This window comes from Diadema antillarum, unplaced genomic scaffold (genome assembly GCF_040938485.1).
Source record: "Diadema antillarum isolate AM-2024a unplaced genomic scaffold, OU_Dant_1.0 scf00000127, whole genome shotgun sequence".
Classification (NCBI taxonomy): domain Eukaryota; kingdom Metazoa; phylum Echinodermata; class Echinoidea; order Diadematoida; family Diadematidae; genus Diadema; species Diadema antillarum.
In genome coordinates this window covers 2,207,502-2,234,063 of record NW_027271016.1, presented here as the reverse complement: position 1 = coordinate 2,234,063, position 26,562 = coordinate 2,207,502, and the positions used below count along the sequence as shown (strand labels likewise).

The following is a 26,562-nucleotide window of genomic DNA, read 5'->3' as shown; positions in this document are numbered from 1 at the left end:
GGAAAGTTGTGGATCTGAAAAGGTAATGAAATTCATATGCAAAGCTTCGAGCTCCAGAGTTCAACAACCAATACACTGTGTCATCCATGCTTCATCCGTGCCTGGCACAGATTGTAGCTGTGGTCACTTTTATTAAATTTTGATTTGGATAAATTACTGATGCGCATGGGGAGGGGGAGGGGGGGACCAAAAGTGGCATTTTGCGTCAAAGCCATGCGTTGCCTCTTGTATAAAAGTGCATATCCATTTGGTCTTATTTGCGAGCTATTTCATTTTTCTCTTATAGTTTTCATCAGTGTATGGCCTTGTCAGCTCATATCGATGCTCGCAGAGCCAGAATTGCGTTCGGTGTGCGCTCCATCCATTCTTGTTGATCAGTTCCCACCGTAATACCACTGGACAGGGGCCCATTTTTGGTGAATTATTTTTCTGAACTGCTCGCAGATTGGAAAAAATTGTGAAAGATATCTCGCCATCCCTTCCGTTTTGAAGGGGGTAGCGTTTCTCCAATTCGAAATGCAGGGTAGGACTAAACAAACTGACTTCAACACAGAAGCCAGTTAAGTCAGGATGAATATCTACGCAATTGAATGGAGTCAATGTTGATCATTGCTAAAATGCATCAGATACAGTTGATTATAGCACTCTGAATGTGTGTGTACAGCTTTTGTTTTTGGTTTGTATGTTGTGTTGGGGTTTTTTTTTTCCGCTACACATTTTCTGTGTGCATTGGAATTGTACTGAAGTATTATCAGTTAATATTTAAATCCTTATCTGCACTTCAGTCAAAGTCAAACTCCCAAATAGATTATGAAGCAGGGGAAAAAAGTAAGAGAAAAAACAAGCAAGAAAAAGAGCAAATTAAAGAAATTTTCAAACAACTGAGCCACAGGTATTTCATTATACCTTTTGTCATATAATGCCCTCAGAAACTTATTTGACGAATTCGTATGGAATGCTATCTACCAATTTAGTGATGTTCTCAGGGCACATTGATACAAAAGCTTTTGTAATGTTCAAAACAGGAACACAGCCATCTTAATTTCTGCCTAAAACCAAAGGAGAGGAAGAACCAGAGAGTAGGGCTACCGATTAAGTTTTTCATGTGATTTGAGGCATTCCGACCCACATATTTCTGGACTGCCACAATACATACAGCTTACATCTTACGGTGCAGGGTCAAACACGGTACGAAGGGGGCCCACCATACTAATATATATCATAACTTCCTGCATGTAAGCCCTTATAATGTAGGATGCCGCAGCTGGAGCGAAAAATCCCAGCAAATGACTACGGGGAAAAGGTCGCATGTATTACCACTACATGCCTCAGGGGGCTACATGACTCTAAGTCAATGTAAGAATATATTTTCCCCTTTGGGGATTTTTTTTTTCTCTTCTCAAGATGGACATACAAACCCAGTAATTGCGCCGTGAGTAATTAAGTGTGATTAGCCTTTAATTCCAGAAGTAGATCTAGAGAGACCTGGGAAAATTACAGTCAAATTTAAGAACATTACAGTTATTGACTTTGTTTTCGCATGACTTTGAGAAAAATAAGTTGGATTAAAACCCATCGAGTACAACCAAAGTCTTAAGTAAGACCAAGGAAAAATGCAACTGCACGTAGGTATTTTGATACTCTGGCTTTTCGTATCAGGTCTCGATGAAAGACATGTTCATGTTGACGTGTTAACTACCTTTGAATAACGGGGCAAGATCTGCGCTGGATGGGCTGTAAAGTGAGCAGGTCTGCTGACAGGAATTTAGATCCACCCCTAATCAGGCGGGGATCGCAAATTACAGAGTTCCGGCAAGGTTTATGGAGACTGCTCTCCTTCCCTGCTCTCCTCACAGATACAGATGTACAGTGTATGCACACTTTGAATATCTCTCCTTTCTCTTTCTCTCCCCTCCCTCTTCTCCTTTTACTATCTCCCTCTTTCTGTATTTCTCCCTCCCTCTATATATATATATATATATATATATATATATATATATATATATATATATATATATATATATGTATATATCTATACACGTATATGTATATATATATATATATATATATATATATGGGATATATATCCCTCCCTTGAATACTCACTTCTGCAGTTTTTTTTTTCGATTTCCATCTCCCTCTCTTCCTCTTTTCCTCTCGTTTTTCCTCGTACATTTACTGTCACGGCCTCTGCTTCCCTCTTCTGTTTTATTTTCCTTCCTTCTTCCTTTCTCTTATTCCCATGTTTGTGCACATCCCCCTTCTTTCTTTCTCTCTTTTTCTTCTTTTCTGCTTTAGGTATATTTCTTTTTTTACTTTCTGGAAGGTATGGCAAGCAAAAATATTCATGTGCTTTTATTTTCTCACTAGTTTCTGGTTGCGCGAAATGCGCGAAAATTTCAACACCCCGAAAGTTTCCACTTTTACAGTTATCAGGAGTGTACTTGTTTTTCAGATTCTCAAACCCTGTATGACTGTGTCCATGCACTTTACGGTAACTTTGTGAGTATATTTTGTTGGCCAAAATAATGAAGTAGAACCGTTTTGGGTGTAACGATGTGATAGTCCATTATATATATGGCCATTGCAACACAATAAGAACTTGTGAGATTGTGTGACTCTTATTCATTGAATGATAATTTTCAGACACTTGTACCAGTTCAGATGAATATCAAGGAACACAGCCAAGCGAGTTTTAACCATTTCACATAATCTCTCTCTTCCTGTGCAGGTTTTCCTGGGTGATTCCTGGAAGACGCCGGATGTCGGCCATCTCGCCCTCCACTACCTGTGCCCCGCCCTCCTGAGGATCCTCCAGGACGGTCTCCGTCCCCATAGCAACAGCCTGCTGGTGGGCCGCATCAGAAACACCACGTGGACCACGGTAGAGGCCACAACACAGATCGGTAGGTATATCTCGATCTGCTCCCTGTGCGATCAGGAGTCCAAGTGAGCCCAGCTAAGCAATGTGTTGTGTGTGTAAAGGATGCCGTACACTCCAGTGAGAGGCAAACATGGGGGTCCCATGTGTGAGAAAGTCACGCCTCCTGTACACTGAAAAGCCCACTTCTCATCCTCATAAAGAGCAGGTGAAAACCCAATAAAACAGGCTGGCCCACATTACCATACCTGAGAAAAGAGTGGGTAGAATCTAATTTATGCAGGGCGATTAAATAATGTTTCATGTGGCAATAGTGCACAGACAACTGCAATTTTCCTTGTGACAATTTTCCAATATTCATAAAATTTACAGAAAAAAATATGCACACAAAAAAAATCTTCATGTCAGAGATTTCAGTCAATCCTTCTTTGACATCTTAAAAAGAGTTATATACATCTTTAAGTATATGTGTGTGAAGAGAAACTCAGGGTTTATCCATGAAAAGTTAATTTTCCCTACTCTGGCCTTCTTCAACTGGTAGGTCTTCCTATGCATCCGAAAACAGGATGTTTGCTTCCCAAAAGTGTTTTTTTTTTTCAACATGCCAAGAGCGCTATCTCCTTTACCAAGATGGTGTGCTGTGTTTTTTGAAGGCCACGTGTAAGTCTGTTTGGGATCTGTAACAAAGTAAATTGGCCAGTAATCATGTTAACCATTTCTGTGCAAATGAGTCAAATGTGCACAAAATTTCATGCAGGTACAATGTACTTGTGGATATGAAATAAACCTGGCATGCAGAGGGTTAATATCACTCTTTCTCTAGAAAATGATAAGTACTAACTTTAATTTCTTTCTATGAAGAAGCAAGAGATATATATATCTCTTCATAACAGTCATGTCAATTTTAATATGTTTGACATCCCAGGTGCTTTCTGTACAAAGTATCTCAGTAGAAGCAAAATAAATGTCTACTGAAAACTTGCATGTCCTTAACTCCTTTTCAGAGGGATTTATGTAGATTTTTTGTTGTGTGTGAACAGCTCTGGATTGCTCTTCATGCCATTTCTTCCATGTTCTTCAAGTATATCTATGATGTCATGGGGGGGGGGGTTGATGTGAGACTAACATGACCTTTGCTCTTCCTGTCAACTACAAAGAAGGTCATGAAAGACAGTTTTATCCTAGTGCTTTCCTGTCATTCATACCCTATGATTTCCCTTCAATCACACTCAGCATATTACTTTTATTTTTTTTTCTGGGGGGGGGGGGGGGAGGGGGGTATTCTTGTGTTGCTTTTGGCATGCTTAGAATGATTTTCGTATGTCAGTTTGAGTCATGAATGACAGTATGGAGGGAGTGAGCTACTGAGGGATCGAGGTACAGTTTGTTTCGTTGCTGCAAAACTTGTCAGGATGTCACATCTACATGTATTAGATCACTGTTCCTCCTCCCATACGTACGATTGGTGCACAAAAAAAGGCCTTTATGTGGCTTCCTTGTTACAATAATGTGTGTAGGAACACAGCAAATTAAAACAACAACAACAACAGCAATGACAACAACAACACGATGGGTATAACTTGCAAGTCTGCCACATATTTCTTGCTGTTTCTAGATATTCATATATACTGGATTATATTATTTTCCTAATAAATTGCATCTCATATACCCAATGCTGCCTTTTTGAGATGTGATGCATAACGTTAAAGAAAAAGACACATGACTCATTTTCTTGGGGCAAGATACATGTAGCTGACATGGTAGTCAACAGAGTGAGACCACCAAAGACAGTTAAGTTTTTCCTCCAACGAGATGAAACCATACAAGACATTAATAAAGTGCAACATAGAGATTCACTGAACGAATAGAAGACTAATAATGATGGGGGGGGGGGATGAATGGCTGTCAACAAATCATAGTATATACTGCAGTCTGTATACATGTTGTGCAGTAAAGGCATCAGATCTAGAAGCATCAGTGTAAGAATATGATTCCGTCATTTTTACACTGACATCAACTTTCTGATGAAAGAGTAAGTACCGCTACACGGAAAAAGTGATGCCTTTCTATGAGATGCTGCCTGTGTTTCGTTGGAGTGTTTACAACCACCAGCTGGGGAAAATCCTTGTTGAAGTCATCTGGCATTGTTATCTTGCTTTCCTAGGATCGGAAGGACTTTGATGAGTTTCAGAGGAGATCCAGATTGTAGGAAGATATTGTGTCATGATGTAGCAGAGCGTAAAGTTGTCATTCTCCCATGGCATATGACGATTGACGACCGACGAAGGACAAGAAACGAGGACATGGCATGCACCCGAGGATATTTACCAAATAATATGTCACTCTCGGTGATGTGACATCTGGATAATGGTCTTTGTGTTGACTGTCATTCCTGCAATAGAGGGCGTTCTTTGCCTAACATGTGTCATTGACCGGCAGGGATGGTGACAGGAGCTACTAGTTTCCAACATTTCAGGCCCAAGCTGATAAGTAGTACTACTCTGATCTGCGATGTGAACAGAGACATTACTACAAAAAAAGTATTCACAATTTGGGTCATAATTCTGTACCCCTTATTTTTACTCTTTAAGTTGAAGCCCCACATGAATTTTTTACCCAAATGCCCACACATTCAATTTTCTCATTGAACATGATATGCCACAGATTGTAAAACTCTGTGGACAGAATTACCTGGGAATTTGATAGCATCTGTGAGCCAATGTAAAAAGCAGCTTGCCTTCAATGGTTTAATGGCCCATTTTTCCTGTCAAAGTCATTACCGTTAATTCATCTGACAAAAATTGATACCAGTTCAAGAAGTCTGCGCATGTGTGTTTGCCTTGTGCCTGGTGAATTCTTGACGAGCCTTTAATCTGCAAAATCAAGGAAAGAAAGAATGGGCAAAGAACTTCAGTGCCTTGTTTTTCTCTGGAGAGCTCTCTCTATATTTCCATGGCCACTTCTTGAGATGCGCGCACATTGCTAATTCAAGGATGAATAAACTGCGTGCAATCCGTGTTTGCTCATATCTATTTTTGTCTTAAAGTATGGAAAATGAAAAGAGGAGCACCAATGTGGTTTGCGTTGCACTCTGTTGGGTCAATGGCCTTGCGTTCTTTTCACTGATGGCCATTTCTTGAAAGAAAAGGATTCGATGCCAAGAAAAGCAGTGGGCGATTGTCTTTCATATGTTGACGTAAATTGGCTCGGCCAGTTTTGAAGAGGAGGATCTCAGGCGAGAGATTTGTGAAGATCTGTGTATTGCTGTAAATGATGTTGACTTTGTCTCTGTTGTAGCATGGTCATCTGCCTTTGTATTGTTTAGAGCTGTGCAAATATGCTTGTCTCTACCTTTCTGTAGATCCTCTCAACCCCCCCTCCCCCGCACACACACACACACACACGAACACACACACACACACGCACACACAGATACACACACTCCTTATTCTCTGCTTGCCATGCAGAATGAAGCAGGTACAACTGTAGTTGGAGGTTCATCCATTATGCATGCACAGCACGGTCAGGCAGGCTGGCTCCAGTTGGGGGCAGACGCATATCCGCGGTCGTGAGCACGTCGGACGGAGTGAGAGATTTCGGAAGACGAGGGGGGGGGAGGCAGGAGGGCCAGTGTGGCTAGTTACCGCATCCTCGCCAAGTCAAAGAAGAGTCGGCCTCTCATGTGCCGGACTGCTCCCTCGAGTGGCCAAATTCGATCTGGGCAAGACTGGACATTGCAGACAATGCGGCGGCAGTCCTGTCCAAATAGCCAGTGGATTCCCCACTTGTCGCCGTTCTGTCGCAACCTGTAACACGACTCCCCTTCTCACGCGAGGTCTAGATCCCTCCGCTTCGCAAATGACAACAAGAGACAAAACGCAACTGTGTGCTGGTTTCTCTGCTCCCCGCGTCGCCGGCACGGGTCGGCCGCAAATTTGCCCCAATTTTATGGCGTCATTTTGAGGCAAGTTGACAACAAGTACGCCTCGGGTGCATCAGGTTTCCTCGTAACTATCTTCACAGCTGGATGTACAACTGGCCTCCTCCCAGTTGCTCCTTTTGCCTCAGTCTCAATTTTAATTGTTCAGGCAGATTATTGGAATACTGCTATATTCCAGGCACTTAAATTTTGCTATTAGTGAGTAGCAAACAAAGCAAAATAAATCAATGAGGGAATTACACACTAAAGATCCTTGTCTATGGAAGATATGAAAACACTGCAGGTTGTATCATTCCAAACAATGACCAAATCTGGTATCATATCAATATTTATGGAAGGGATAATGCTTGCATAATTAAAGGGTAGATTTAACACAAATTTCCTCATAATTGACGGCTTTGATGATTCAAAAACTGGAAATCAAAGTATTAAAACGTCTTAATAATGACCTGTTAAACCAGAAGAGTAAGGGGGAGGGGTAGTCTACAGCAGGAGTCCCAGTCACAATGATAACCTGCCTTTTTAGGTGGTTTTGTCATCAGTGGTTTGCTGAGTACTTTTGCTGAAATTAGATCTAGCTGTAAACTAATTTGTGTGGATGGCTGCTCCTTGAGGAGCCCAGGAATGAATTGAACTTGATTAATTAGGTTTGACGGGGACAACAGGAGTCACTGACCGAATTGCAATAATAATGAGAACATCGAGGAAAATGACTATTTTTGTGTGTATGTCTGTGTGTTCATACCTGTATTACAGGGGGTAAATCTCATTGAAATTTATCAGACTGGAAAATCATGGCAGCATCATTTGGAGGATAATCCAGAAATATGTTTAGGCTGCATAAAAATCCCATTCATCTATTTAGGTTATCCAATTTGCATGGTCAAAGCCAAATCTCATTACGTTCTCTCAGTGATTACCATTTCGGATTTTCTTCTTCTCTCTCTCTTTCTCTCTCTCTCTCTCCAAAACAAGACAGTTTGGTCATAACTCACATATTAATTTTGGCATATGTGATGTAAAATTACTGCCTCATTTGACATCAAATGCTAATTCTCCACACAAGACCATGTTCTATTTTGGCATGTGATGGAGAAAAAGATATCCAAATGTCATTTCATAAATCTGCTTTTTAGAAGAGATGTCATATGATGAAATGACTCGTAAATTCATACTTCACTCTTTTTTCTTTTGCTATTTTGTAATGTATATGGTTAGAGAAGTACTGTAGGTACCCAATGGCATTCAAAGGCTAGCGTCTAGAAACCTAGTTCATCTTGAATGGTTTGGGGAGTTTGGGAAGTTATAGTGCTTCTGTCTTATTCAGTGCTAATCAAGCTTATGGATCCTTTGTGCATGTAAAAAATGGCATCAAAACCACTGCACATGCTTTTGCATAAATCTTTACAAAGAAAACTATGTTGCAGTGCACTTTGGAAAGGGCATAAAAGCACAATGGTACTCCTCTATCATATTTGTATACACGGTGCAAGATCCCTCGTCCCACAACTTTGTGACTGTTAATTGTCAGCCCTTTTTTTCATTATAGTCTTGAATTGAGCCCAAATACTTTTAAGGGTAATATATGAGGTGGCTAAGTCATTATACCATCACACCGATGCATCGATAAACAACAGACTTTATGGAGCTGGGATACGGCATAAATTATGAGCCCCGTTCCTCCCGTAGGTGGTATTATTGCGATGCGCAGTGACCCGTGTGACGATTGGCAAAGACACACGCATTCCTGGAGATGGGGCGAGCAGTCACGGTGTTCGCTCGTATGACGTTGGGATACGCGCTTGGCTGCATGAGTTTAACACATGTTCGTGAAGGCGGGGGGGGGGGGGGGGGGGGGAGATTGCCACATAAATAAGCAGGAGCAGGCAGAGATGAGAGAAAGGTGGTCGGTAAGGTATATGTTTCAACCATCCACCTATTTCGTTGCTGCCTTGAGGCCATATAAAACCTCTCTGCCATATGTTGTGGGCAGGTAGTACTCCTGCATGGGTTACACATGACGTAAATCAAATTTGAATGGGTTGCTGTTGTTTTAATTATTGGTGTAAGACTCCTCTCTTCTATTTCTTGTTCTTTTTTGAGGGTGTATTATGCGTACAAGGTGGTCACAACTAGTGGTAAACAGCGTTGTAGAAATAGTAACATTACTTCTTATCAGGGCATCATGAATAGAGAGAAATTGGACATACAGTACATTATGTGCAAACATAATACTTTACCCAGTCATATGCTGATAAATATATTACTTCAATTTTGATCTTAGATCCTCTTTCTTTAACTCTTTCTTATTCATTCCAGAATTATGAATAGAGAGAGAAATTGGACATACATTACATTATGTACAAACATAATGCTTTACTGTCTTTTATTATGTTAATAAATATATTACTGCAATCTTAATTTTAGATCCTCTCTCTTTCACTGTTCCGCATCGACTGCAGACTCAAACTTTCACCAAGTTTTGTTTCTGTCTACCATGATGTTTCTTTAAGTGCTCTCTAATTTTCTTTCCCTCGTCTAATTGCTTTCCTCCTCACCCCCCCCCCCCCACCCTCTCTTTCTCTCCTGTTGTCTCTGGTCATGTCACTCCCGTACTTGTGGATAACATTTTCTGTCTCAGGCTGTGCATTGTTGCATGTCGTAATGAATTCTTGCCGCTGCATTATGCATCTGCGCCATCTCGGCAGCGCTCGGCTGACAGCACCAGCCGGTGGTGCAGGGGAGTGGATGTCTCGATCTCTTTACTTTGAGCTTCTGTAGCACCTTCCTAACAACACAGCCTGCCTTCCACCATCTGCCTCCAACAGTAATACAAAATTCCACAGTGTGTGTGTGTGTGTTTTTGGTAGTAATCACTTTGGAGCATATGGGGGGAAAAGATGATGTTTGATATTGATATCACTCCTCCCTCCTTGCTCTCAGCATGATCTATTCCATCATCAGTTAATTACTTTTAGTCTTACCCTATCTCTTGCACCATAGAAGATGAAAACAAGCACATTTCATAATCCACTTCTAAACCTTCTCTGGAGAAATTTTCATAATATGACTGCTGAGTGTAATAGCATTTGGTATGCTCCATGCAAGGAATTTTGTATTCGCAAAAGTTTGCCTGATCAAACTGCATAACTTGCATTCCTACTGCATCAAGTCACCAAGGCTCTCTGTTTTTAAACATGAATATTAGTAATCTGTTGTAATTTTTTTCTGTTTTGTTTCTTTGTCTTTCTGGTAACAGGCCCCGGCACGAGGATACTTCACGAACTGGCCTCCACGATCTCCCGAGATATACGACTGAAGGACAGCAAGCTAAGAACGCACGCTTTCTTCCTTGGCCTGCTCAAGTGAGTATACATGCTTAGTGACTGGCTGCTGTCATGATCACTGAATTTGAAACAGAAAGGATTTTTACATTCAATCGTGACCACTAATTAGACAGGGCTAGAAAGGTGGCCTTTGCCAAGAAGTGGTCTTTATTACATAACAGATTGAACTCCATGTGAACTGCTCTAAGAGGAGTCCAAATCATTGATGTGGTTGCCAAAGCGAGTTTGACTTGGTGCATCTATGTTATCATTCATCTTCAGAGAAATTGAAATGAACAAAATATCTTCACAGTAAACTATGCAGAAGGAAATTTCTGCTGAACAGGAATGTGATGTATTTGTGTGTTTTTTAGCCTCCTTTTGCTCTGCGTACATGTGTAATTGGTCAGATGTCAAATTGAAATGCTGAATTAAAATCACTTCAGCCCTTTCACCTGCCACTTATTGTTACTGACACTTACTCAACTGTTGAAGAGTCTTCAGAAATGTGAAGCCGCTCTAATTCCTTTCCAATCTTTATGACCGGGGATGTAAATGGAAAGAGGGTGTGATGTCAATGTGGCGCAACTGTCATTCTTTTCCTGCTTTCTGTTCTAGGATTTACCAGTCAAGCAGTCGTAGCTTTATGCTCAATGTCTTTTCTCAATGCGTCCTCATGTTATCATGTGTGTTTTCTTCGTGCCATGTGACAAGTATGAATATATATTTAGAACCAGCATAATCTTTGTTGATGCCAAAGGCATTGGAAGTGCTGATACGGATGGCAAGAAGACTTTATAATCCCCTGCACATTTGGGGGGGGGGGGGACCATAAAGACTTGTGAATCAACATTTCATACTAAGTCCTTGAATCCATGCACAGTGCCATCACAAGTTAGAGAAACTTTTCAGGGTCATTTTGATGTAGCCAGTTGATTGATTCTCTTGAGCCAGTGAGTTGATTTCTGGGCACTAATAGATAAGCATTTGTTACATTTCTGTTTCCCCCATTCTTTGGACATGATCATTGTTACAGAATCAATATCTAGGAACAGCAGTGCTGTGTAGGGTCTTTTATGTTCATCGCCAGTTGTTCCTTTTTATTGAATTTCCATAATCGCTTCTTCACTTCACAGTTATTCAACAATGAAAATGACATTGAGAGCCTGAAATGGCAGGTGCTATATTTGTTCCATATTTTGGATGGAGTGGTTATATTGTTTAGGAATAAAGAGAGGAAAGGTCTAAATATTTCAATTTGTGCATTGTTTTGTGCCTGGACCCATCCTTATAGTATTGTGCGCTTTAAATTCTGAGTGATAATGTGAGTGGAATCGTGCCAAGTGTCACGTAGTCCACATTGTGCAAGTGGTAACCTGTCTGTCAACGCTAGACCCACTCGCCATATGAATGAATCATGTGTAGGCGGCCCATGTGGCGCAAGATGTTCAACATAACGTGATCTTTTCAAAGGGTACTCCCATGGACCTTCGTGGTTTGGTCCATACTCCTATCATACATTCCTATAACAGATTATGAAAAATCTCTTTGATGTATTTATTTGTGTGACCAAATATATGTATGTACTCTTGTTTCTGTATACTTACTGTGTGCTGGCATGTGAAGAGGTATAGTAATGTATTCCTTTCTCTTATTGTGTGATTTAGAAGCATTCCAGCAAGGGAAAAAAAAATTCCCGACATTTTATTTGCGCAAATTATAAATTACTTAGGGCAGGCTCTGTTGAACATTCAAAATACAGCCCATTGCAGTGCAGACGTGTTTTCCCCCCAAAGCCACTCACCTACAAACCATCTGTTCTCAGGAGATGAATGACTATCTAATGAACCGAAATTACATTCCATAATCTCCAAAATGGCTGTCAATGAAATTTTACCTTTAATCCTCCGCACGCCACCTCATTTTTTTGGCTGGCTTTTTTTTTTCCCCACTCGATAGGCATTTCCTGTTTGGGTTCAACTCAAGGTACCTTCTTATCAGCCAGTGAGAAAAGTAACAAACAGAACCAGCCAAATATTCTGAGTCAAAGCCCTCTGTATCACACGTGTAGCTCATGTTTACTACAGACAAGTAACCCTCACATTGCCATTGCTTTGCCATGCCACTGACATCTTGTGCAGTTCAGTTTAGTCATGGCAGTGATGGAGTTAATTGGGAAGTTGTGGATTTTTTTTTGGGGGGGGGGGGCAGGGGGATGATAATCAAATGTCTCCTATGCACTGATATGCTTACTTTGTTGTTGGTTGATTTGTTTCAGTTTTGCAATTTGCTGTTTTTGAAGCACTGCAGTGGCAGTCATATTTATCACTTGTTTGTTACAAATGGGACATGGTGATAATGTGTATCCATATTTTGATATAATATTTATGATTTCTTGTTGTATCTTTATCTCCTTCTCCTGCAGCATCCGTTGCGTGGAGACGTGGCTAGAGCACATCAAAACACATCCAGGTTGGTATGAATCCCCTATTGACGTATATGTGTGTTCCTAACCCCAAGAAAATAGAGTGGTACAAATGGGGACTGAACTCTATGCTTCCAAATACCTCATCAAATACAGTCTTTTTCAGCTAAAATGAAAAAGAAAATAATTAATGAAATGATCAGTAATCATCCCTACCTGTCAAAATTTTTGTGTTGGTGCTACATTATCCTCTCTGCATGTGCCCCTGTGTTTAATGGCCTTTGAAGAACTGTCTAGCTATTTCGTCAGCATTGGTCAGGACCCCTCAAACTTTGTAGTAGTGGAAGTGCAACAAAAATCCACTCAGTTTTAACAAAGTTGCCCAAGAAGCAGTATACCATTTCAATGATGAGAGGATCAAGTAGTCCCTCCCCCCTAGTCATTGACAGCTGGCTTCAGGTATAAGCTGTGCCAGTCGGTGTAGAAAGAAGCACACCAGTGGACTTGATGATTAACCTGTTGAAGACTAGTCATATAAGCATTCTTTGGTAGGTATCTATGGGAAGAGCGTGTCCTAGGAAAATTTGCTAGTCCTCAACAGGTTAATGAGAATGAGGGTTAAATGCAGTAAAATGGAAGGTCAAGAGTAGATGACATGCTCTGGAGTTTAAAGTTTGTGTGTTTGTGTGTTTGTCTGGTTTTTTTTTTTTTGCATTCTGTTGTTCTTTGCTGTGATGTTAAGATTTGAAAAGCCTTTTAATTTATTTCTTTTCTGTCGTTTTTGAACTTGGATGGAGCAAGTGATATCCAGTGAGTTTGAGATTCTGTGACTTTGTGCACGTTTGTCGGCCTGGCTGTGACGTAGGATTATTTCAAGTCCCTCGTACTAGGCGGCAGGGACAGTTCGACTCCCTTGCGGCTGTTTGTCCTTGAGAATTCAAGCCTATTGTAGCGGGCCGTGCAGACGATAAACCTGACAAATGTTCCCGCTACTTCTCTCGATCATTGTGCAACATTATGGCTTGCGGGAAGTGTGAGTCACAAGATACCAGCAACACATGCTGCGATACACTAATCTGATCGATAGCAGGTTTTTGAACATGTGCGTGGTTGATGCACGTTGACAGATGAACCGCATAACTTTCACATGAATATCCTGACTTTGGTCTTTTCCTACGTTACGTGACTCACCATGTTTGAGGGTGGGGGAGGAGGGGAGGTGATGGGTTGGGAGGGGTGTGAGGTGAACGTAGTCAAGGCATCCAGGACTCATGGACCAATGGTATATATGGAGTAGGATTAGTTTACACGTAACATGAAATAAAACTCTTCTGGTACCTGAGCACTCTCACCTTGATAGTGTGTTTAACCATTCTCACACCACTGAGTTCAAACTGCTATTGATATCACATACTGTATAAGTGGTTTCTTTCGCGGTGGTTTTATATTCGCGCTTTTCGCGCTTTGAGGTTGAACCGCGAATTTAACATCACGCGAAAATGTTTTGAACTCGTGGCTTGTTACAAAGCTATCATTACCAACCGCGAATTTAAACACACGCGAAAAAGTCGGCACCGATGGAAACCGCGAAAGTTTCTGTACGCGAAAGAAACCGCTTTTACAGTATATGGCGCTGATGTTAGTGGGACCAAAACATGAATTCTTGCTGTGTCAAACTCCAGAAGGACCTGGTGTCAATAAATAAATAAATGAAATAAAATGTATAAAAAAGAGTATAAAGTACTTTACATCTTTAAACTTTCAGAGTGTGGACAATGTCAGCTGTCCATCAGTGATCATGGAAGAAGATCTTCTATAAATGTTAAAAAGTTAAAAAGTGGATGTGCAAAACACACTTCATCAGCCTCAAACAGGAAGGACCAGGGTCTGCCACGAAGGACTAGACTAAGCCTGATACCACATTCTGATTAGCGGGTAATCTCTCATTGTCATCACTTCACTTTCTGGAAAAATAAACAGAGATGACAGGACAGCATAAAGGGAAAGAGAAAGTGTCTTTGAACCAGTCGGTATTGTGGCAGTCGTTGATGTTATGATGAGGTCAGGAAATGTCTCAAGTTCAGTGCAGCCATTTCATTTTGTCATTGCAATTCATTGTAGTCAGCAGTCACAGAGAGTGTAGGCCTACTTGTACATCCTTGAGCATGCTACCATTGTCTGAACATTGTCAAGAGCGCCACCTGTTGGTGGGTGGAAAAAATACATCTTCTTATTGTCATATGATGCTTATCGTAGAAAACTGCTGCTACGAGAAGACATTGATTTTTGCATTCTTTGTGGAGACTGCACCAACATTAACATTTTGCCATCTTTCCCAAGCAGTGGAGAATTGTACGTTGAGGGGGTTTCAAGGAAATTGAGTGAATATCAATAGGCCTGATGTCATACAGTATGCATGAGCGTATGTACAAACACCGTATCTGACGCATCAAAATGCAAAAGCAGACAACCTGAATGCCCCTGCTCTTAGCTAGACTAGACACAGTTCTGTTACATTACAAAGGCACTAGCTCCTGTCAGCACATCTTTCATTTCCATGTTCACTTCTTGATGGCAGTTTTAATGTACATGTTATTGAGTGTACAGTGTACAGTCACTACACAATACTTATTTTTCTGTTGTTCAGTGGTTTAGTGATCAGCTGAGATCATTATTGTTTTTGTTGTAGTGGATGTTTTGTTGAGAGAAATATGTGTAAGTCTCTGTTTTTACAAGTGCAATTTAGTGATATTGATAATGATAAGGTACCGGTACATTTCTACAGCATAGCAACTAGATACTTTACTGAACTGCAGTTAGGAGACTCTTGTCTGCTTGGTTGTTGTTGTTGTGTGTGTGTGTGTTTTCTTTTTAATGATATATGTTTCCAATACAGTTAAAGATTAAAAAAAAGTGAAACAACTTATAGATACATTGTTATAGTAATGAAGACTGTACCACAGATATACAGGAACAGGAATATGTTTTGATGGTGATGTGTGGGGCGAGGAGAAGGCGGGTTGGGTGGATTGGGGGGGGGGTACTCACACATCCGTGTGAGGATCCGCTTCAAGTGCTTTGTTTAAAGTGTGTGACGAGTGGATGGACTGTCTCCTCCGTGGCTCCAGAGCAGGTGCCGCTGGGTCTGCACTTCAGCAACATGTTTGCCTCGTCCCCCGCCTGATGTCGGCTTGTGTTGATGAGAGGGCAGCGCGTGCATCGTCGTTGGGGGCTAGCTATTTTTAAAGTTTGCTTTGTTTTCTCCGACAGCGAGAATGCTGGTATAACGGCGAGTGTTCGGATATGTCAAAGATGGCTGCCAAACGTAAAATCCCGAGGTGTGAAGCAAAAAGGAAGTGGGGAGATAGATGGCTGTTTCTGCATGGACCTCTGCCAGCAGAAGTGATAGTGATGAATGGGAGGCTTGTGTTGACATTTGTATACTTACTTCAGACAAAAAGGAAGGGCAATATTTCTGACTCATGTGTTTCTGTCTATCCCCGAGCATGAGATGAGGTACAATCAAAAAATGATTATCGGTTGCATCATTTTGTGTGTCCCTTGCTCCTCACATCTCCAAGATAAACTGGTCCCTTGAAGTTGTGTAAAAGATGCATATTAGTCTCAGTCCAGTCTGGTTGAATCATATTCCAGTAATATCACATAAACACTAATTGTTTATTATCATTATTATTATTATTATTATTATTATTATTATTATTATTACTACTACTACTACTACTATTACTATTACTATTATTATTATTATTATTATTATTATTATTATTATTATTATTATTATTATTATTATTATTATTATTATTATTATTATTATCATTATTAATGAATTCTTCTATTCTAAAAGGAATTGCAGTGTGTTCACAAATTTGGTTTGTGCATGCCTGTACCATGCACGATAAAAAGATGTGACTTAGCAGAGATGGGGAAAAAAAATGTCCAGCTTTGTGAGGAAAAATTTAAGGACGGATCGGTTTCAACTGCACTTCTTCCATGGAGTTCCTCAGTGTCATGGCTCATATTGTCACTTCACTAATGTCTTCCTCCTGCTTGTGACCCGGCCAAGAAAAGGAGGTCTCAGGTAGCAAAGCAAGTCTGCGTAGCTAATTAGAAGTGACAGGGAGACTGCAGCAAACACGGTGAGGGCATCGTCACCCATTTGGAAGGCATCCAAGACAACGTTCTCTTGCACACGTAGGATGTGCTGCCTTCAATAACCAAAAAAAAAAAAAAAAGAAAAAAAAAAGAAGAAGAGAAATATCAACAAACAAACCAAATAGATGCAGGAAGAAAGGAACTGCCCAGGTTTGGCTGTGTGCATGTTCTTAGAATAACTAAACTTGCTGGTTGAAGAGGCAGTGATTGATGGTCCACCTTTAGGTTTGACAAGTAAAATTGAGGATCTAATCATTTTACTTTGCATCTTCATGCTTTTACAAGGACAACTTTTTAGATCTTCTCAATTGCCAAGAATTTCATTTCCGCAACCTGTCACACAAAGTCGTGATTAAGTTTGAGAACATGGATCCCGGGAGGATGGTCCAGATTTTCCTGTTTTGATACGCTGTCTGCATTGGTTGCTTTGAAGATATGTTTAAATGAAGCACAGAAAGTTTGATGTTTATAGGCTTGAAATGAAATTGCATTGGAACCAAAATTTTAGCTCTTAAATCTAAAATATGATTACGGCAAGGAGGAAGGGTGGTGTGAAGCACTGTCTGCTGTCCATCATTCTTGTTTTATCCCATGATAATTTTATCAGACAAGTCGGCTATTCTGTTAAGGAACTGATCATGAGTCTCATAAATTTGAATAGTTTCCTAATTGAGTCCTTGAAATGTAGCACGAATTAGATCTCCTTGCTATCATACATGTATTTGTGAAAATTGTGTAGTGAAATGTCCTATATTGAAATGATTGTAGACATTTTCCGAATTCCAAATAAACCCTGCAGGAGTTGCATAGTGAAGAACTGATCATTGATGATCCTTTTCATTTTAAATTCCCAAATCTGGGGGGGGGGGAGCAGAGGAGGAACATACCCTGAAAAACCCTTGCATCATCAACCGCTTTTATCTGTCAGCTAATCTCTCACGTAGCACCGATCACTCGGCATCGTATCGGCTGTCCTCCTGCACTCCTCCTCCTCCGGAGGGGCGAGTTCTGCCTCAGTGGAGGGGTAAACGGAACCTTGTCAGGGGTACGTCAGATGACACCCCTCGCAAGATCCGGGAACCACCCTCCTGGTGCTGTGTAATATGCAGCTGACACAGTGGGAGCAATGTCCGTGGGCTCTTGGACCAGACTATTCCATTCGCATATCGGTGGAACGCATCACTTTCCACAGTTACAAGCCCCTTTCTATTCTGATCTGGTCTGTCTCAATCTTGACTCATTTCTGTGGGAACAATTTCTTCAGTGAATCCTAGACCTCAGGTTGAATAAACCAACATACCTCCAACAATTTCTTCCTTTTATCTCTTGGTTAAGTGTTGTCTTTAATAGTGATTTGACAGTTTACACAAATAATTTTGTTCTGGTGAATGTTACATGTAGTAGCATTAATATTAATGATTTTTCCTACAGTGCATACTCTGCTGTAGCATGTGCATGTGCCAAAGTGCCAAAGAACCAAAGAACAAACACAGTTAGAATCATAGACTAAAACTAAATTTGCATAGTTGTTCGTATTCTGAATATTATGTTTGTGTGTGTATGTGTGTGTGTGTGTGGGGGGGGGGGGCATGATCATAGGAATCTTCATGAGAGGTGTGAAACTTGTTTAAAGAGACAGATTCTTAATAGATATCTGAAGACGGGCTACCCCCATATTGATGATTGGGATAATGGTGCTAAGGGAAAAAAAGGGGGTTAGTTTGATGGTGATTAAGTGTCTGGTGATATCACTGGTGTACAGTCACACCTGAAAGTTTCATTTCGGCCCTTGCTCTCTCGGGAAATCACACTGCGGATGATGGGACCTTAATGATAAGCCCCCATGGTATCCAGGCAGCCACTGGATGCATTTTCATCAAGCAAACCCATTCAGAGGTTTATTCATTAACTCCTTGTCATCCCAAATACATACTGTCAATTTATTTCCATCTTTTAATGGCATCTGCAGGAGCCATATTTCTTTCTCTCTCATTTTTTTTTTTGTATCAGTGGCAGTGTTAATGAACTTCTTTCACCCCCTCCTACTATTCTTGTTTCATACCTTCCCTTTTCCCGCCCCATGTTAGGTACAGATGATAGTGTGCATTGGGGGTAGGTGGGATAATTTGTAAGCATCCTACAATATCCCATTGCTTAATGGGACTCAGGTGAGCAATGCATTAAATCTATGACAAAATCCTGTCTTAGGAGGCAACAGGGTGATTTGCCACCAGCTCTCTCTAAAAAAAAAAAAAAAACAAACCCAAAAACAGTATTAATGATGATAATGATAAGAAAAAAAACCCTCCTAATCATTCATGGAAATCTGTATTAGAGCATAACTTTTTGTGTTTTGTTTTTCAGGTTATGCAAAGACACTGTATGGCATTGTGTTTATGGCACATAAACAAACTTTTATGCATACTTCATGGCATAAATGAAGTGCTCAGGTGAAGACAGCCATAACACATGACAGTCAACATCTACTAACCTGGTTAAGGATGTAATGCCTGGGAGATAAATTTGTGCCAAAAAAACAGAAATGATAATAAGCCAGCAGAAGAAGGAAAAAAAAAATCATGTATAATATATTGTGTCAGTCATCTGTCTTCAGTAGGATGTTTTGCATAAATACCTGGAACCTCTGCTGAATCCAACTACCCATCTCCCCTCTCCTCTCCCCCCCCCCTCCCCCCTCCCCCCTCCCCCCCCCCCAAAAAAAAAAGGGGGGATGGGGGAGAAGATAGAGAAAGCTTACCTTTCCAGTCTTGCAAGAACCTCTCTCTCTCTCTCTCTCTCTCTCTCTCAGCAACTCTAGTCTGGTAATCAGGAACGAGATCAAACTCTTGGGAAGGGGTGTGCTTTCTTTTTTCTTTTTCTTTGTTTTTGTTGTAGTTCATGTGATTTGTCCATTTTTATACATTTTTTCCCCCCATACGTAAATTTTTGCTGCTGTCATTTCCTGAGCAGTGTGAAGTGAATCGCTTCCATCTGTGGGATGTGGAGCAGAGCAGGTTTTGATTGGTCAACCTTGGGCTGCCTAATTTAGGTGTTCCCGTCGTGTATTTAAAAAAAAAAAAAGTTAAAAGTTAGTCATTCCAAGTGGGAAACTATTCAGATCTCCTTGTCTTTATGTTGTTCTGTTATGTTGTATTTTAATCTAAAGCTAATTTCCAGCAGTTTTCCCCTGATGTGAAGAAAACATTCAAAGAAATAATGAAATCATGTAATATGGTTTGAACAGTTACTCTTGTATCATTGTGAAAACTGTTTAAGTTTATACCTGTATGTAATTGTAAGACCCTTTAAAACTAGATGTGCCATGAATTGGGGGGGGGGGGGGTAGGGGAGTGTTGTCATCATAGTATTGATGAATACCAAAATTTCCAGCAGTAAGGCAGCTTGTATTATCATTTTGCTTTTTCAGTCTTGGAAACTTGGAGCACAACAATTATTCATTGTATGCTGAGTTGTGTGGTATTTACAATGTATGAAGTTGAAACATAGATATGCTTGAGCAGAATCTTGTTTATATAGGCAGACAGATGACTAATGTTGTTATCTTAATGGTGCTGTCAGTATCGCTAAGCTGTTGTTGATGCATGGAATGGCAACTACTAGATAGTACACCATTCTTACCCCCTCCCCCATCCCGATATATACATTGATATGTTCAATAGCATATTTTGCAAAAACACCATGCCAAACCCTTAAGTGGGGGACATACTATAATCCTTGAGATCCCAGCATGTGAGTGAGTAGGGCTGATGAGGCATTGCAAGCTATTTTTGTCTAATTTCCCGCCATCAGTGGATTCATGATCGTATTCTGCTACGATGGAAAATTGCGCCCAAGGAGAGGTTTTCCCCAAAATAGATTTCCTTTGATGGGAAAAGTCTTGGAGATACGCTTTTCGTGCGTGATGTCGGAACGCGATAAGGAGTGGTTCAAGCGATGTATGCTCCGTACCTCAAAGACTTGCTCAGAGTATTAAGCTTCATTCATGTGATCTTGACCTGATCGTCCTCCATCTTGCCATGATGGCATATGGTGTCTTCACACTGAACGAGTGCTGCACATGTTGTTTTTTTTCTGTATGAGTCTTAACAACTCAGTTCAGTATTTTCATACAATGGCCCTGATGAATTATAGTATGAATCAACATTTGCAACATACAAGTATATTGATAGATGACTACATCGAAAAAAATGAATAGAAGTACTAGTAGAGAGATGGATGGATGGTTAGATGAATGGGTTGATAGATGCATTGATTGAAAGCTTAAGTTTGGGAGAAGAAGAAAATCAGTAATAGTATGTATAGATGGGTGGATACATCGATACACAGATGGGTGAACATGTGAATGAGGCCATGAACACTTGATTACATGAATGTTTAGATGAGTGAACAAAAAAAATCACATATTAATTAATACATTTGCCAAATAAGATGTAGTTTGACAATCAAAATGAGCGACATAGGAATGAGCAATTGAACAGAATATCAGAGACTCCAACTCTCCCGCTTTCGACGGGAGAGTTCCCGCCAAAAGCCCATTTTTGCAAAATCTCCCGTTCTCCCACTTGAGATTTGATTTCTCCCGCCCTGGCTCTGTGTCTCCTGCTGGAAATGATTTCTTACTTACTGTCCTCGTATGTTGAAAAATAAGCCTGAGATAGCAAGAGAGAGCATCCAGAACCCTAGAGCTTCCAGGGCCCCTAAGCAGGCCCTGGACCCCGGCCGCCGAAGGAACTTCGCGCTTCACACACATCAAGTTTGAGTCTCCCGTTTACTAGGAGTTTCAGGCGAGAGAATCTCCAGATCAGAAGGTACTTGGGGTTGGAGTCTTTGGAATATGTGCGAATGAACACAATAGACACAGCATGAGAAATTTCCCCTTCCTAAATTTCATATGAAGGTAATTGCACAGTGCAATTTAAAAATCTCATCAGTTACATTTTGTATTTTCACTGTTTTTCCTCTTCAGTGCTGTTGTTTTATATTGCTGAGCTGCTTCTTCCACCACCAATGCCTTTGCAGAGCAAGCCAGAACTTCTTAAGTGAATTATAATGCCTATGGAATATCATTATGAAAATTACAATTCTGATGGAAACTGATGACCCTACCACAGACTAATATTGTCAGTTATAAGGCATGATTATTGAGATCAATTTATTTCCTGACACCTGCGAATGCCATCTACCCTGGTGTGACACCGGCAGGGCTTAATGATCATCTAATCTTTGCTCATAAAACTGACTCGCTGCGCGCGTGCGGCCGCCACGATGCACAGAGAGAACGACCTGATTGCATAGTCAGGTCCATCTACAATGCAGGTCCCTTACAGCAGCAGCAGCACCCTCCCACATTGAAGTTTTAATCCTACAGTGTATAAAGAGTTCTTCTGCCTGTGTCAGGCATTCTCTATCACCGGCAGATAATTGGATTATTTTGTGGATGTATAGAATCCCGCAGGGTCATTTTATTCTGCCGCAACGCGGTAGTAAGCATGCATGAAAGACATCGAGCTGTGGTAGTTCAGTCAAAATCCTTCATACAAATGTATACATGCACACTTCAAGTGAAACATTGTGTACCACCAGGGGATGAATGACCCTTCTTCAATGTTGGAAGGCTTCTTGTATCTTTATTGAAAATGATGCCTCATAGTTTGACATTTAGACACAAATGTTATGTAGATGGGCAATTGGCGGGTATGAAAATCGTCAGCGATGACATTATAACTAGCTTTATATTCTGAGCAAAAATGCCAAGTGAGGCCTTCTACACAATATTTGTACCAAATGGTGATCTTTAACTTAAGTAACATGAACAGCACAGGAAAGGGAAATGTCCTCTGTTTTTTCCTCCCTGTACTAAAATGCAGATGTACTTTCAGGCTTTTGTGTAGCAGCATATTGAACACCTTTTTGCATCAATGTGGTCATCAGTGTTTGTTTTGTTGGTTTTTTTTATTGTTTTTTTCTTTTGTTTGTGTGATGAACATCACCAGAAGTATGGAGCATTAACATTCTAAAGTTTCCATGGAGACCAGCACTGAGATAGTGGTTTAGTTTTGTGCTGGAGATAAAGTGAAGGCAAGGTTATCATCACATGACATTTGCCTGATAAATGGACTGGGAAACCTCTCCATCTCTCCATTTCTGCATTGTAACATGATGATGGCATTTTCCTTCCCATGTACGCTGTGTATGTCTTCTCTCGATACAGCCATCTCTGACTCATGCTTTTCATGCTCTTTTACACCGTTGGTTTGTTAGGGTGGAAAAAAAAAATCAGTGTGCGTGGTGATATTTACATAATCGAAGGGTGAAAAGTCGCTCCAGCGTTGGGCGGAAGCCATGGCAGTGATGCCGCACGCATGCCCAAATTTGGAGTGAAAGCAGGAGAAGGGACAACATTCACTGTTCCTGGCTGCCTCAGAGGTGGACTTTTGTTTCCTCTGCCATCAGTGGGTGTGCCATGTAGCTCTTCTTCTCCCTTGTTTTCCTCTTCTTCTTCTTAATTCTTCTTCTTCTTCTTCTTCTTCTTCTTCTTCTTCTTCTTCTTCTTCTTCTTCTTCTTCTTCTTCTTCTCCTGCTTTGTAGTGCCGTAGTGTGTGCACATTGTGGCAAAAAACAGCAGGAATCAATGCTGAAGCCTGCCCATAGCATCTGGGTGCATCAGAATCACTCCACAAACTGAGCATGCTTTTTGACATTGACCACAATTGAATGCACATCTTATCCAACTTGTTTGTGTGTGTACCAATGCATTTATCCCAATACACTTAATCTTCTGATTTGTTTCTCCTCGAACCAATTATGCAAGCTGAAGTCCATCAGGTTCTAAATCTATCAAATGTTGCAAGTTCTGACACAAAATGCTTCACTGTTGATTTTGTGGAAAATGTCTAGTTTTGGTAGTTGTGATGTATATGAGGCTACTAGATGTCTAATTTTTATTGCACCAGTTTTTCATATTTGAGGCTGGCAGTCAGAAAAATGTGTGTCTTTTTTGTGTCTCTGTTACAGATATCATCCGGCGTCTGTATGAACCCACTGCATTCCTGTCTCTGTGCAACTCGGCCCCCTTCGAGCAGCTCTTCAGCGACCTCCTGGTGGCTGTCCAGCCCCTGGCCGAGCTGCCCTTCAATCTCGACCACGGCTTCGAGTATGGCTACATCCAGGCCGAGGCCATGAGGCAGAGGGAGAAGCAGCAGTTGGTGGAACAGCACGGAGGGGCCAGCCTGAGCTCACTCCACACCAGTAGCCTTACGGACACGAGACCAGAGGGATGGAGCGCACCCAGTGGATTCCCCACGGTGCATTTATTCGGCAGGGCGACCCGACGAGAGGAGACGAACCCGGCCAGACCGGTGAACACGGGCATGTACAGCTCAATGACATTGATGCGCAACGCGCACAAAGTTTCTCCAGTGGGGAGGCCACAGTCTTCAGAACAGCCTGCTACAAGTGAAGGGCTGTTGAGGACAGCAAACAGCACCCCTGCAGAGAATGTTTTGGGAGATGAGCACGCGATCGGTGGCGGCCAGCGCGAACTGCCCGCCCAGAACTCGCAGTCGACGAGGTGGTCGCTCGGATGGATCAAGGAGTTTGCTTCATCCGTTGCTACGCAACCAGAAAGGGTGCCCGTTCGGAGAGGGAGCAATGTCCAATCGTCAAACCCCAGATACAGCATGTGGGGTAGCAGCAAGAGGAGTATGAGTGTCGATATGCAGCAGACTCCCGTAATGAAGGAAACAAGTTCCACCTTCTCGTCTGGATGGGGGAAACTTGGAGCAAGGTGAATGGCACAAACTCACATATTTCAAGTGGCTGCATAGTCTGTAACAGAGCATTAATCATATTTTTTTCCCCCTTCAGTACCAGTAGTTGCAAAATGTCCAAGTGTTAGTCGTCCTGTAGTCACTCAACAGACGACTTCTTTTCTTTACAATAAAAAAAAAAAAATTTTTATTGTATTTAGAACAGGACCTTGCAACATGTACCATTTCTAGGTTTTTCTGTGTAACAAAAAAAAAAAAAAAGAATTTAATGATGATTCTTGATAAATGTAGTTTTTATATTCTTTAAGAGACATTAGATTCAGCCTCATCAAGTACTGTAACACTTGTGTTGTACAAGGTTGCTGTGAGAATGACATCCTTCAACTCTTGATATATAAAGAAATATTTTACCCTTTTTCAACTTTATGATTTTGGGAATGTGATATAGATCCTTTTATATTCCCACATACACCCCATTAAGAATTACCTCCAACTTCCGATGCCTCTCTGCCCCACCCTAGTTTCTCCAAGATGTGGAACCAGATGATGCCCAGCCAGCCCCAGCAGCCGGAGCCCAGGGCAGTGCCCTGCACGCCCCCTCCCACCCCAGCCCTGGAGGAGCAGACGAGGATGGGCGGAGACGGAGAGAGCGGATCCAGCCGCGCCTCCCCAACCTCCCCCAAGACCAGTCCAGGGTGAGTACATCTGTGTAGTCAGAGAGTGTTACAGATTCTTACTGTTGTAAAAAAAAAAAAACAAGGATTTTCCCCATATTTCTGATGACTGCCAGTAATGATTTTTATTTTCAATGTTATGTTGTAATTCCTGTAAACACTGCAATATAATATCTACACGTACATGATACATCATATGACAAGTTTGAAAAAACAAACATTTTTTTTTTTTTTTTTTGCTGTCTAGCAATTTCATGCAGTGATTTTTAACAACAAAACTTGTATGTACATGCTGTGAATATACATTTTGAAAAAAAAATCAAAACCTCAGGCCTCACTCATTGATGCTCAAGCAATAGATGTTATAAAAAGATAAATATCTTTGTTATTGCATAATGTTGGTAAAGGGCTAAATGTTTCCAGGAGTGTAAACACATCTGTTTTTCTTTTCAACCATTTTGCCTCTGACAAAGTTTCTGCTTTGATTAAAAGCTCGGACCCCCAATTTCACTCCACTGGTTTGCTACTATTGGCTAAAGCAGTTTTCAACAGCCTCTTTGCTACATTTTTAACCTTATTTAGATGCACAAGTATATTTCAATGCTCCTATTCCACTATTTTTCACTCTTTTTACTTTCTGAAAGTCAGGGGTTAATGATATTTACATAAACTATTTCTAGTTTTATACAAAACATTGTAATGTACAGAGAAAGAGAAGAAAGTATTTCCAGTCTAGTTGATCAGTGTTGCGCCTTCTGCTGTTGGTTCGCAGGAGTCCCGTCAAGGCACTGTGCCACCACGTGTCAATGACAGAAGGTGAACTCTGCTTCTCCAAGGGCGACGTCCTCACCGTCAACCACCAGGTCGACCCCGAGTGGCTGCTCTGTTCCCGCGGCGACGAGACGGGGCTGGTGCACATCGAGTACGTACAGGGGATGGAGTGAAAATACTGGAGGCCATCCCCACGGACGCCGATCGATACAAATTTTCAAACGAATGATGATAATTATAATGACCAAGTGTTTTCACGACCAAGGAAGCACGCATCAGACGAACAGAAACTAAAAGAAGAAAAGATAATGTACACATGTCTTAATCGTGAGCAAGCCTGTGGCATATTAAACCATGTAATACTGCAAGCCATCTATAATTCATGTAATGCTTGTGTGTCACACAGCTCTCTATATGAAAACCAAATCTGCCATGCGCACTAACTTGTTGTAGACCTGTTTACATGTGATAATTTGGACAGATCGACTGGCAGCAGGGGTCATCAGTGTTCTGTTGTCAAGAAAACTCAGTGCAATACAACACATGAGAAAATAAACAAATGAGCAAACAAACAAGCAAATA

General features: G+C 41.1%; 1 protein-coding gene across 1 annotated transcript; it reads left to right on the top strand.

Annotated features, from left to right (window-relative positions):
• Positions 1-1,255: 1,255 nt before the first annotated feature.
• On the top strand, positions 1,256-26,562 carry LOC139720384 (AP-4 complex accessory subunit RUSC2-like). Its single transcript, XM_071631749.1, has 7 exons — positions 1,256-1,303; positions 2,732-2,906; positions 10,081-10,186; positions 12,573-12,619; positions 23,781-24,552; positions 25,057-25,230; positions 25,982-26,562. Exons 1-7 carry the CDS (start codon positions 1,256-1,258, stop codon positions 26,151-26,153), a joined length of 1,494 nt encoding a protein of 497 aa, XP_071487850.1. The 3' UTR covers positions 26,154-26,562.

Bases quoted from the DNA above. Each gene is read 5' to 3' on its own strand.
- LOC139720384 (XM_071631749.1), top strand. From the start codon at position 1,256: ATGCCGCAGCTGGAGCGAAAAATCCCAGCAAATGACTACGGGGAAAAG. The intron at 1,304-2,731 runs GTCGCATGTATT...CTTCCTGTGCAG, and splicing joins CAAATGACTACGGGGAAAAG to GTTTTCCTGGGTGATTCCTG. The intron at 25,231-25,981 runs GTGAGTACATCT...GTTGGTTCGCAG, and splicing joins TCCCCCAAGACCAGTCCAGG to GAGTCCCGTCAAGGCACTGT.